Raw genomic sequence first — 13,164 nt, 5'->3', positions numbered from 1 at the left:
GCAGGCCCCCCCCATCCCTCCCACGCACTGTTTTGGCTACACTGTGCTTTGCTGGTGTCCACGGGAGCCTACATCCCTGCACTTCAGTCTTTGGTTACGGATGCGGTGGGAGCTTCCTCCACGTCTTTAACTCTGTGCCGTGAAGAATCCATCGAGGTCCCTGTTCATTTACCTGTGCAGGTGGTCACATTTCCCTGCAAACGAGCAAGTAATGGGTACAGGTTTTCAGTAAGTTCAGGCAGACTGAGGGATTTAAGGGTCAAGGTGGGCTTGCAACCCAGCCCCTTTCTCTTTAAAGGCCCCCTGAGGTTCTTGCTCTGTCTCCACCTCCCTGGGGTAGAGCTAACTTGGGATGGAGCCAGCTGCTGTGGAGAGGTAGATACCTTCTGCTCCTCCTCCCGCCTGCCGGGCCTCTGCTGCTCTGCTCCTGGGGGCCTCTTCTATCTGTTCCTGGCACAAGGGGTGAGTAGGAAGCCTGATGCTGACCTGGCTGGTCTGACTGGTGCTCCCTTGACTCTCTAGCACTTGTGGTCCACTGAGACTGCAGGCTCATCATCTTCCATTGTTCTGAGGATTTGTCAACAAATCCTTTTTCTCTCTGTCTCCCCAGTCAGACCTTGAAGTCTTGAGTACAATGAATGATGTCTGAACCGACCCTTGCACCCCTCTGGGGGCCTATAGGGATTTGCTGGTGCTTCAGGGCATCAGCCCTTGTGCCCAGACCAGCATGCAGGCATTCCTCTGGGCGGCACCTCTCTCTGAGGGAGGCGGCGTGGTGCTAGGTACTGGACCCTCAAGTTCCCACCTGTTAGGTCGTGCTGCCCCTCAGCTCACCTTTAACCTGCATGGGTATGGGGTGACGAGAGATAACGTGGCACCTGGCACAAAGCCGGGACCAGATGACATGGTGGATGCCAGGGCCACGACTGTCCCCAGTGAGGAGCCCAGCCGCTGGGCTCTGGTCCCTTGGAAAGACCTTTTGGATCACGGGCTTTCCAAATCAAAACAGGGATCCCCGGTCTGTCGAGCAGGACGGTGCTTGTGTGGACAGAGGGCAGGGTACGTGAGCTCGGGGAGGACCTGGAGCATCCTGATATGGGGGTCCTTGTCCCCAGCCGATGGTCCCTCACCATCCTACCTGGGCTGAGAAATCACGGGGCTGCTGGGTCACGCTGAGCCTCCAGCTGTCACAGAGTCTCCTGAACAGAGTCGCTTCCACCAGGAAACTCCAGGAAGAGACGCACAGGGGAGGAGGAGGAGGAGGAAAACAATCAGGCCACCAGGAGGAAGGCCCCCGTGTGGCTTGTTGCCAGGATGCCACAGCCCGGGTATAAAGGCTGCCTGGGGCAGGAGCCTCCAGACCAGCCCCGTCCTCCACCCTGACTCCACTCCCGCCCCACGCCACCATGTGCCAGTCCAGCTGCTCCACGGGCTGCCAGCCGGCCTGCTGCGTGCCCAGCTCCTGCCAGATGTCCTGCTATGTGCTCAGCCCCTGCCAGACGTCCTGCTGCATGTCCAGCCCCTGCCAGACGTCCTGCTGTGTGCCCAGCTCCTGCCAGACGTCCTGCTGTGTGCCCAGCTCCTGCCAGACGTCCTGCTGCGTGCCCATGAGCTGCAAGCCAGCCGTGTGTGTGCCCATGAGCTGCAAGCCAGCCGTGTGTGTGCCCATGAGCTGCAAGCCAGCCGTGTGCCTGCCTGTGAGCTGCAAGCCCGTTGTGTATGTGGCTCCCTCCTGCCAGTCCTCTGGGGGCTGCCAGCCCTCCTGCTCCACCCTGCTCTGCAGCCCTGCCCCCTGCGGCACCCCTACCTGCTGCTGAGCCCACGGCCTCCTAGGACCCCTCCTCCATGCGGTCAGGGGTAGCTGCTCTCCCAGCTCCTACCAGGCAGCCCAGACATCACCCACTTCAGACCTTCCGGACCCGACTAGACCAGCTTACAGCAAAGCCACTTGATCCCCGGTACCCAGGCGGAGAGTCGCCCCCAGTGTCTCTGGCTGGTGCAGGGTGCCCAGCTCTGCAGCCCCCGCACAAAAGTCTAATAAATTCCAGAGTGATCTGAAGCGCACCGAGTGTGTGCACCGTCTTTCCTTTACGCCTGTCCCTGAACTGCTTCCTCTGGTCGTGGCTCCCAGAATCCAGGAACGCTCCCTCTGCGGAGAGGCCACAGGTTACCAGATGTCTGTACCCTGGGGGACCAGCCACTCAGGGGTGGCCTCTTGGGCGAGTGGACGCCCCTAGCTCAGGGCCCCTGGGCCCTGGGCTTCCTTTGGTCCCCCTTGGTCCCTTGAAGCAGCGAGGTTATTTCTTACTCTGCTGGGGGGACTGAGGGCGAATCCCTAACTTTGAGGTTTGACCCTTTTTAGGTAAAAAGGCCCCCTGCTCAGCAACCAATATGCAGAGCCAACCCAGTCTCAAAATTAAAGTGTACGCCCTACAGACGAGTAGGGTTCCTTCTCCCATTCGGGGGGACAGGGCTTTGTGGGTGACTTTCGTAGCTCCCGGAGATGTCCACACCGTCATCCCCAGAACCGGTGAACACAGCCCTGCAGGCCCGGCAGCTCCCCAGGTGGGGCGAACTGAGAGTCTTGCCCCAGGAGCCGTCCTGGATTGGTTCGGGGGCTCACGTCAGCCCAGGGACGTGGGAGAAGGGAGAGGAAGGGCGGCCGCGGAGGAGGAGGCCGCGGGAAGAGGGGCACTGGGCTGCGGGCTCGGAGCCCCGTCGCCTCCGACTCCTTCTCTCCGCGGGCAACGGTAGCCCGCGACGGTGTAGACGCCCGCCTGTGAGCAGTTCTGCTGGCTGTGTAGATGCCCACGGAGCAGGCGGTGCCGCTAGTGGCTGGAAGGGACCGGGACCGGGTCGTGCAGGTGTTCCGGGAGGAGTGGCTTGTGTGCGGTCTGTCTTGGGGGCCAAGGCACTGACAGAGCCTCTCCGTGGCACAGCCTCGGGTGGCTGCCCTCCTGTGTGCCCCTGCGTGGAGCCTGCACTGTACCGGGTCGGGACACCTGGCCCAGAACCTGCCCCTGACAGCGTGGGCTCAGCCCCTGGGGTGGGACCCCGGGCCACCCAAGAGCAAGGATGCTGGGGCCGCCCTGGGCGGGAGGTGGGGGACGCCCAGAGTGTGCACGGTCATCCGCACGAGGGAGCCGGGGCACACCGGGGTGCCAGAGGGGAGCTGTCTGAGAACCGAGAAGTAGTCTAAGAAGAGCACTGCTCATTTGGGGGGTCCTTCCTGCGGCGGGATCATGGATCCGCGGATCTGGAAATGTCCATTACCGTGAGGTCATGGGATACGTGATGAGAAATTCAGAGGGACTCTCAGAGCACCTACTGTGCACAGCTCTGCCTCATCCTTGGTCCCTGCAGACCCCACGCCGGCCGCCTGTCACCGTCCCGGGTGTCCAGCCCCTGCGAGTCAGGCCCTCACCTCGCAGGCACCCGGCAGCCACGGCGCCATCCGCCAGACAGCGGGGGAGGCCTGCCCCAGGTCCTCAGTGATGCTTTTGAGGGCAGTGACCGTCTGGGTCGGAGGCATGACAGTGATGGGGTGTCCGGGGCCAGGGAGCTGCCCGCAGAAGGGCTCCCCGAGATCTGGAGGGTCTCAGAGCATCGGGCATGGTCCCCGCACTGTGTACACGTGTTAAAGAAGCCTCCCGAGGTAAAGACTTCTGTCACCTCCGACTCCCCCACCCCGCCACCGCTAGGCAGTGGTGCCCAGCTAACCGTGTAGACTCCCTATCTGTGAGCAGTCTGGCTGACCATGTAGATGCCCCACCTGTGATCAGTCTGACTGACTGTGTAGACACCCCTTCCGTGAGCTGTCTGGCTGACTGTGTAGATGCCCCGTCTGTGAGCAGGCTGGCTGACCGTGTAGACACCCCGGTATGGAGCAGTCCAGCAGACTGTGTAGATGCCCTGTCTGTGAGTAGTCTGGCTGACTGGGTAGACAGCCCGTCTGTGAGCAGTCCAACTGTGTCGATGCCCCGTCTGTGAGCAGTCCAGCTGATCGACTAGGCACTGTCTATGAGCAGTCTGAGTGACTGTAGACACCCCGTCTGTGAGCAGTCCGACTGACCAGGTAGACACTCTGTGAGCAGCCTGGCTAACTGTGTAGACACCCTGTCTATAAGCAGTGCAACTGATTGCGTAGACACCATGTCTGTGAGCAGTTCAGCTGACCAAGTAGACACTGTCTGTGAGCAGTCTGACTGACCATGTAGACACCTCGTCTGTGAGCAGTTCAGCCGACCATGTAAACGCCCTGGCTGGGAGCAGCCTGGCCACCAGTGGCCGGCCATGCCTTTTCCAGCTGTAACCGACTTTCCTGCAGGAGCCGTCAGAAGGTCCTAGATGTTCTGGAAATGTCCATTATCGTGAGATCTCGGGATACGTGATGGGAAATTCAGAGGGACTCTCAGAGCCAGGGAGCGTCCTGCAGGCCCCCCCATCCCTCCCACGCACTGTTTTGGCTACACTGTGCTTTGCTGGTGTCCACGGGAGCCTACATCCCTGCACTTCAGTCTTTGGTTACGGATGCGGTGGGAGCTTCCTCCACGTCTTTAACTCTGTGCCGTGAAGAATCCATCGAGGTCCCTGTTCATTTACCTGTGCAGGTGGTCACATTTCCCTGCAAACGAGCAAGTAATGGGTACAGGTTTTCAGTAAGTTCAGGCAGACTGAGGGATTTAAGAGTCAAGGTGGGCTTGCAACCCAGCCCCTTTCTCTTTAAAGGCCCCCTGAGGTTTTTGCTCTGTCTCCACCTCCCTGGGGTAGAGCTAACTTGGGATGGAGCCAGCTGCTGTGGAGAGGTAGATACCTTCTGCTCCTCCTCCCGCCTGCCGGGCCTCTGCTGCTCTGCTCCTGGGGGCCTCTTCCATCTGTTCCTGGCACAAGGGGTGAGTAGGAAGCCTGATGCTGACCTGGCTGGTCTGACTGGTGCTCCCTTGACTCTCTAGCACTTGTGGTCCACTGAGACTGCAGGCTCATCATCTTCCATTGTTCTGAGGATTTGTCAACAAATCCTTTTTCTCTCTGTCTCCCCAATCAGACCTTGAAGTCTTGAGTAGAATGAATGATGTCTGAACCGACCCTTGCACCCCTCTGGGGGCCTATAGGGATTTGCTGGTGCTTCAGGGCATCAGCCCTTGTGCCCAGACCAGCATGCAGGCATTCCTCTGGGCGGCACGTCTCTCCGAGGGAGGCGGCGTGGTGCTAGGTACTGGCCCCTCAAATTCCCACCAGTTAGGTTGTGCTGCTCCTCAGCTCACCTTTAACCTGCATGGGTAGGGGGCCAGGCATGGGCTAGACCCCAAAGCCCCCTCAGGGTCTAACCCTTGTGCAACCATGCCCACCCCCTCCCCTGGCCCAGGCTTGGAGGGCTCGTCACTGCGGGGAGGGCAGGGCCACAGGTGGAGAAGGGACACGGAGTGTGCAGAGCCACATTCAGACCTCATCATCTCTCAGGGGCTTTGAACTTGGAGTTTGAGAATATGTCTTTATTGTTGGCTTCCACCAGAAAGAGCTCCAGTCTGGAGCGGTCTCTGGGGTCCGAGGAGGAGGAGAAAAGAAACACTGGTCTCTAGGTCATGACACAAACATTTTATTGATTATAGCAATTGGCCTTTGTCACGTGGAACACGAGCAACCGGCCCCACAGAAGAGGGTTCCCGGGGAGCCGCAGTCCACCCCCACTGAGGGACTGGTGGGCACCTCTTCTCAGGAAAGGATGGGCTGCATGTTCAGGTCCCCAGTAGACAGCAGCTGTGTGTCCACCGACGGGCAGAGGGATGGTCTTGGACGTAAGAGCTCCTGAGAGAGGACATTTGTGCCCAGGAGCAAAGACAGCAGCGCCAGACGCAGAAGTTCAAGCTGGTCAGCAGCAGGACTTCTGGGCCGAGGCAGGCACGCAGCAAGCCTGGCGGGAGCACGTGGGGCGGCAGAGCAGGGACACGCAGGAGGCTCGGCGGCAGCAGCTGGGCTGGCAGGAGGAGGCAGGGGCACAGCAGGAGGAGGCGGGCACGCAGCAGGCGGGCCTGCACACGGGGCGGCAGAGCAGGGACACGCAGGAGGACGGTCCGCAGCAGGACGAGGAGCAGGGGCTGGGCTGGCAGCAGGAGGAGGGCCCGGAGCAGACAGGGGTGCAGCAGACAGGCTTGCAGCAGACAGGGGTGCAGCAGACGGGCTTGCAGCAGACGGGCTTGCAGCAGACAGGGGTGCAGCAGACGGGCTTACAGCAGACAGGGGTGCAGCAGAAAGGTTTGCAGCAGTCTTCCTGGCAGGGGGAGGAGCTGCAGCAGGAGGGCTGGCAGCTAGACTGCTGGCAGCATGAAGAGACTGAGCAGGGGGAGGCCTGGCAGCAGACAGGGGTGCAGCAGACGGGCTTGCAGCAGACAGGGGTGCAGCAGATGGGTTTGCAGCAGACAGGGGTGCAGCAGACAGGCTGGCAGTCTTCCTGGCAGGGAGAGGAGCTGCAGCAGGAGGGCTGGCAGCTAGACTGCTGGCAGCATGAGGAGGCTGAGCAGGGGGAGGCCTGGCAGCAGACAGGGGTGCAGCAGACGGGCTTGCAACAGACAGGGGTGCAGCAGACGGGCTTGCAGCAGAGAGACACACAGCAGTCTTCCTGGCAGGGGGAGGAGCTGCAGCAGGAGGGCTGGCAGGAGCTGGTGCAGGCTGACTGGCAGGGGCTGGACCCGCAGCTCGCAGGGGTGCAGATGAGGGTCAGGCAGGAGGGGGCACAGCAGGCGGGGGCACAGCAGGGGGGCTCGCAGCAGCTCTCTGGGCAGTCGTCCACCTGCCAGGAGTCGGAGCAGGTGTCACAGGAGCCGGGCAGGCAGACGCGGCTGCCATAGCTCCGGTCGCTGGAGCAGACGGACAGGGTGGATGCGGCCATGGTGGGGCGGTGGGGCTGGAGGAGGGTGAGAGTGTGAATGTGAGTGTGTGTGAGTGTGAGTGTGTGAGGTGCTGGTTTGCCTGTCGGCTTTTATACCCTCCAGCGTGTGTGTGTGTGTGTGTGTGTGTGTGTGTGTGTGTGTTGTCTCCGCCGACGGCTCACCACGCCTTCCTTCCTTGTTGGTCTGAGAGCTGGTAACAGGGAAGACCTCGTTCGTGCTCGTTTATTTTCCACAATTAGTTTTTACTCATTAAATGGCGAGGATGTTGTAGGACTCTGTTTTCCTGTCTGTTCTTTGTTGATCTCCAGAAAACTTGTGGAGACTATTGGAGGCAGGTTTTGCTGAAGGACTGCCATGGTTTCTAAGGTCACGTTCCTGCAGGGCTTGGTGTGAGGTCGGGATCCCGCAGACCAGCCCCATCAGTGTGTGAGCACTCGGGGAGGACTGTCAGGGCCATTGCACGCCCAGCTGTCAAGTGTCTGCAAGGGCCGTTGAGAGGGTAAGACATGCACAAAATAGGAAAACCTGATGAGGGAACACATGCACTGTGTGCGCTGGGGCCGGAGACCGTCGAAGGCTGGAAACTCAGGGCATGAGAACCCTCCCCTTGTCCCCGAACTATCATCATTGGTGTCATTTCAATCAAAGCCCAAAGGGAATCTCCTTGGCACATATATTGAAGTGATTGAATGGCCAGAAATATGGGCAGGATGTGTGATGGAGGAAAGGTGAATATAACATTTTAAAGTCCTTACAAGGCAGGAGGGGGTACAAAAGAATCACAAACAAAACTGAAAACATTCAGATTCCCAATAAGCACATGGAAAACTACCTGAACTCATTAATGAAGTTCGTCAAATTAAAACATAAATGTCCCACCTGTAAGATCAACTAAAATTTACCATGTTAATAGTTTCCAGTGCTGCTGAGTATGGAGGCCTCACTCCCAGAAACCTCCAGCAGGCATGATTTTTACAGATTGAACCCATAATATATAAAATGTATAATTCCATCCCTTTTAAAGCGTACAAGTCTGTGATGTCTAGCAAAGCCACAATGTTGTGCAACCGTGGTCACCAGCTAGATCTAGAGCCTTCTTGTCCCTCCAGAAGGAAATCCTGAACTAGGAAGGAGTCCCTCGGCAGTCCCCGTCAGTCACTAATCTGCTTTCTGTCCCTGTGGATTTGCCTATTCCACACCTCTCATGTGTAAGGAATCACACAGTTCATGGCCTCTTATGTCTGACTCCGGTCGCTGAGTGTGATGTTTTCCAGGCTCGTCCGTGTTGTAGCACGTGCCTGTGCTTCACTCCTGTTCCTGGCTCAGTAATATTCCAGCAAATGGGTTCGCCACATTTTATGTCTCCGTTCCTTAGTCAGTGGACATTTGGGTCATTTCCACCTTTTGGCTGTTGGGAATCGTGCTGCTATGGACATTTTTGTCAAGTTTCTGTTTGAATTTTGTACAAGTTTCCCAAAACATTTTACATTTCCAGCAACAAGGTACAAAGCTCTCGTTTCTCCACATGCTCCCCAGCACTGCTTCTGCTGTCTTCTTCTTCTTTGTTAAATTGTGGCCATCCTACTGGGTGTTAAGTGGCATCCTATTTGGTTTTGGTTTTCCCTGATGCCCAGTGGATTTTGGGCTTCCTTTCAAGTGCTTTTTGGCCATCTGTGTTTCTCCTTCTGGAGAAATGTCTATCCAAATGTTTAACCCATTTTTAATCAGGTTGTTTGTCCTTTTGTTGTTGAGTTACAGGAGTTATGCATTCTGGACACTAGACCCCTATCAGAGTTATGATTTGCAAATATCTTCTCCATTCTGTAGGCTGTCTTGTCTTTTTCTCTTGATAGCATCCTTTGATACATAAAGCTTTAAAATTTTGTGAACTCTGATTCATGTGTTTTTTTGTTGTTGTTGCCTGTGCTTCTGGTGTCCTATCTGAGAAACCGTTGCCAAATGTAAGGTCGTGCAGACTTAACCCTATGTTTTCTTTCTAGAGTATTATAGCTTCATCTCCTATGTTTAGGTCTTTGATCCACTTTGAGTTGATTTTTGTATATGGCGTGCGGTAGGGTTCAACTGTTGATCTGTCTCTTCTCTGATTTGGGGCAAATCCTAAGTATTAGGGATACGGCATATTTTCTGTGGTACTCGTTGTGAATATTAATTCTTCCTAACTTGTTTTTTGCCTTATACTTCCTTAGGACATTATCATTCCGTCTCTATGTATCCATCCATCTGTCTCTCTACCTACCTGTGGAGAGCCATGCAGCAGGAGCAGGGAGTCACGTACTAAGCGAGGCCTGAAGAGTGGGAGGAGTGAGAGATTAACCCAAGGACTGTGAGTGCATTCGCGGGTGACGTTTGATAGATACCAGGAGTCAAGGGAAAGGCGCATGATCTGTAGAACAAAGAAAACCTATGGAGTCACATACGTGCTCACGAGCACGATGCGTGCACATAGATAGTCCTTCTGATTGGTAGTTTTGTTAGTCGTGGTATACTCTGATTGGATATAGTTCGCACTTGGTGGAGATATACTTGGGGGTCTTAGACGGGTCAGGGGTCCCCGGCTGAAGACTGTGAATAAAGAAGTTTGCCACTCACCTCGCCTACGGGTTGTTCTTGCGGGTCGAGAGCGACACCTACCTACTATCTCTCCGTCTTAATGTAGAACAAAGGGAACACAAGATAATTGAAAAATTCTACAGTTCACTGAGGTTCTGCATTTCCTGTTTTCATTCTGGTCTCTTTACTGTACAACCAAACCTTTTACCCAGTAGTTGGGTGTAGTGAAAGGCGTGTGTGAAAATCTATAAAGAGAAACCTCACTAAAACGTATTAGGCGGGAGGCTGGGCGGATGGGGGCTGATAGCCTTACCACTCATCTCCAGTTGCAAAGCCAGCAGGAAGAGAAGCTACTACTTTACTACCCCAGCAGGAGGAAGTTTTTCCCTCCCAGGACAACAGCCCCGGCAATGAGAAAAGCCTCTACACTTCCAGCTCCCAGTTTACTGCAGTGGACCTTCTGTTTCCCAGTCCCTCCCAGACCCCACCCCCTCCCCGGTCCTCTGTAAAACAGCCTCCTCTCTTCTCTTGTAGCTTATCCCAGATAGCAATTCTCTGTTAGTCCCCAATACACCCGTCTTTGGCTGGCAAAATAACTAGCAGTTTTATTTTTAAAGTTAACAAGTGAAAAAAAAAAAGTAATTAATTGTTCACTGAATGAATAAATGCAGGAAGTGCTCATTCAGAGTCAGGGACCCTGTTTCTCATTCTTCACAGTGTCCTCTGCAGGGACCAGAATCGTTTTTCATGTGTTTCTGATACTCCATCTGCACAACCATTGAACTCCTACTGTATACAAGCATGCCGTGGCGGTCAGTGTCACTGGTGCCGCTCCCGGATGCTCTCCTACCCCGTCGCCCACCACACCTGCTTGCCTCTCCGACCTCTGTGTGGGTCTGCTTCTACCCCCCGCTCTCCTGGGAGGACTGCTGTCACCGCACAGCTGAGTGAGTCCTCAGTGCCTGGGTATCTACTGCCTCCCGCGGTCCCCCAGCCCAGCTTCCTTACTCTGAGGTGTGGGGGACACTCCAGTGCTCCTCATGGGATCAGGCTGGGGTGGACCTAAAGTCACACCTTGTTTACCTTCTACCGGTTCCCTGGTCTGCCCACCCCGCTCTGGACTTGTTTCCCCTGGAGGCTCTTCCTGAGTCCACCACTCAGGCTTGTGTCCATGTCATTAGCTCAGCTCCTGGGAGACCTGCTTCACTCCTGGGGCCATTACGGGTGTGAGATGCCACTGTGTGTGGAGAGCTCCGTGCCTGCTGGACGCCCGTCCCCTCCGCGCCCTTTGCTCATGCTGTGCCCACCCTACCCTTTTCCCCTCTCCATGCTGGACCTCAGAATTTTCCCCATGACTCCACTTCCCAACGTGGCTTTCGTCCCAAGCTTCCCCTTTCCAGGGCTCAGATGACATCATCTTCTTTCCAAACCTCCCCCATCTCCCTTAGCCCCGACTGCCACTTCTTTCTGGGTCCCAATGCCCTCTGTCTCCTGTGCCAAACCATGGAGTTCATAGTTTAGTGGACTGTTTTGGTTTTGTTTTTTTTTTTTTAAGATTTTATTTATTTGTCAGAGAGAGGGGGAGAGAGCGAGCACAGGCAGACAGAATGGCAGGCAGAGGCAGAGGGAGAAGCAGGCTCCCTGCCGAGCAAGGAGCCCGATGTGGGACTCGATCCCAGGATGCTGGGATCATGACCTGAGCTGAAGGCAGCTGCTTAACCCACTGAGCCACCCAGGCGTCCCTGGACTGTTTTGGTTTTAAAATTAATTTCATGCATATAAATCTGGTCTCTCCAACATGATAGCCCATGTCAAGACAAGATGAATAACTATTTCACCGACTTATGCCACATTCTAACACCTCCATAGGTGGTATTTTTGCTGAGAGGTACATAAAATCATGGGGCATCTTTAGTATTTTTTTTTAAAGACTTTATTTGCTTATTTGGGAGAAAGAGAGAGAGAGAGAGCAAGAACATGGGGAGGGATGTTGGTGGGAAGGCAAGCTGGTGCAGCCACTCTGGAAAACAGCATGGAGGTTCCTCAAAATGTTGAAAATAGAGCTGCCCTATGACCCAGCAATTGCACTACTGGGAATTTACCCTAAAGATACAAACGTGGTGATCCAAAGGGGCACGTGCACCCGAATGTTTACAGCAGCAATGTCCACAATAGCCAAACTATGGAAAGAACCTAGATGTCCATCAACAGATGAATGGATAAAGAAGATGTGGTATATATACACAATGGAATACTATGCAGCCATCAAAAGAAATGGAATCTTGCCATTTGCGACAACATGGATGGAACTAGAGAGTATCATGCTTAGCGAAATAAGTCAGGCAGAGAAAGACAACTATCATATGATCTCCCTGATATGAGGAAGTGGTGATGCAACATGGGGGCTTAAGTGGGTAGAAGAAGAATCAATGAAACAAGATGGGATTGGGAGGGAGACAAACCATAAGTGACTCTTAATCTCACAAAACAAACTGAGGGTTGATGGGGGGAGGGGGGTTGGGAGAAGGGGGTGGGGTTATGGACATTGGGGAGGGTATGTGCTTTGGTGAGTGTTGTGAAGTGTGTAAACCTGGCGATTCACAGACCTGTACCCCTGGGGATAAAAATACATTATATGTTTATAAAAAATAAAAATAAAAAAAAGAACCCGGGGAGGGAGTGAGGGAGAAGAAGAAAGGTAGATCCGCACTGAGCAGGGAGCCCGACGCAGTGCGGGCTCCATCAGAGCACCTGGGATCACTACCTGAGCCGGAGGCAGACGCTTAACCCACTGAGCCACCCAAGCACCCTGCATCTTTACCCTCGGATGAGATCTGAGTCTTGATTACCTGTGACCTGTCTAGGATATATGTGTCTTCTTCAGCACTTTGCCCCAAGTGTACTCCCTGTGAACGTCACACACCTGGCGATGTGAATTGCCGGAAACCCTCATGCTAACCCAAGGTGACTAAGTTACTCAGGTATCACCAGATTCCTTTCTGGCTTTCAAATGCAAGTAAGAGTTCTTTCCTTCAAGCCCAAACAGCCCCTTTTCTCAGTGAAACTTGCAGGGAGCACCTACCGCATACAAGGCCCACAGCTCGAGCCAGAGATGCAGATCAACAGCCCGGCTCTGACTTCCGCGGGGCGTGCGTGCCGCCCGGTGGGGCCGACCTCTGCGCAGTAGAGAGGAATAAGCCTCAGCTTGTCTCCTCCCTCTCCCGCCCCCGCACACGGCTGGGAACAGTCAAGGCTGACCACAGAAGTAATAGAAATAAGAAGGGCTGCTGAGGGGCTCCGGACGGGCTCAGGTCACCATCTCGGGGTCCCCCATGGGGCTCCATGCTCAGGGGGAGCCTGCGTCTCCCTCTCCCACTCCCCACTCCCCTCTTTCCACGCGCTCTCTGTCAAATTAATAAAATCGTAAAAAAAATAAAAATTAATACAGGAACTGCTGGTGGAAAGTAGGCAGGGCAGATGAGAAGGCCTCCCACTGCGGGGGGAAGGTCGGAGTAGGGCCGCTAGGGTGGCTGTCTGGGCTAGCCCCGCCTGACGGTGGTGGCCCGGGCTTGGGTTTCCCAGGGCGACCATCAGGGAGGGAGGCAGAGGAGCGCCTCGCTGTGTGACCTGTGTCCTATGTCCATTCACGGAATGCAGCCGGATGGGTCTGGCCTGAGGCTGAGTGTTTGCAGAGCGAGGGCCACAG

The 13,164-nt window shown here is 55.3% G+C and overlaps 2 protein-coding genes across 2 annotated transcripts; one reads left to right on the top strand and one right to left on the bottom strand.

Moving 5' to 3' along the window:
- The first annotated feature begins 1,153 nt into the window (after window positions 1-1,153).
- Window positions 1,154-2,040, top strand: LOC116567702 (keratin-associated protein 12-1-like). Its single transcript, XM_032302951.1, has one exon. The coding sequence runs from the start codon at window positions 1,407-1,409 to the stop codon at window positions 1,815-1,817; it is 411 nt and encodes a 136-aa protein (XP_032158842.1). The 5' UTR covers window positions 1,154-1,406; the 3' UTR covers window positions 1,818-2,040.
- A 3,829-nt stretch (window positions 2,041-5,869) lies between these two features.
- On the bottom strand, window positions 5,870-6,886 carry LOC116567695 (keratin-associated protein 10-7-like). The gene has a single exon (XM_032302938.1). It carries the CDS (start codon window positions 6,884-6,886, stop codon window positions 5,870-5,872), a length of 1,017 nt encoding a protein of 338 aa, XP_032158829.1.
- Window positions 6,887-13,164: the final 6,278 nt, after the last annotated feature.

This window comes from Mustela erminea, chromosome 1 (assembly GCF_009829155.1).
Source record: "Mustela erminea isolate mMusErm1 chromosome 1, mMusErm1.Pri, whole genome shotgun sequence".
NCBI classification, from domain to species: Eukaryota; Metazoa; Chordata; class Mammalia; order Carnivora; family Mustelidae; genus Mustela; species Mustela erminea.
Note: the sequence above shows the minus strand (reverse complement) of the source record. Positions and strands in the feature narration are given on the sequence as shown.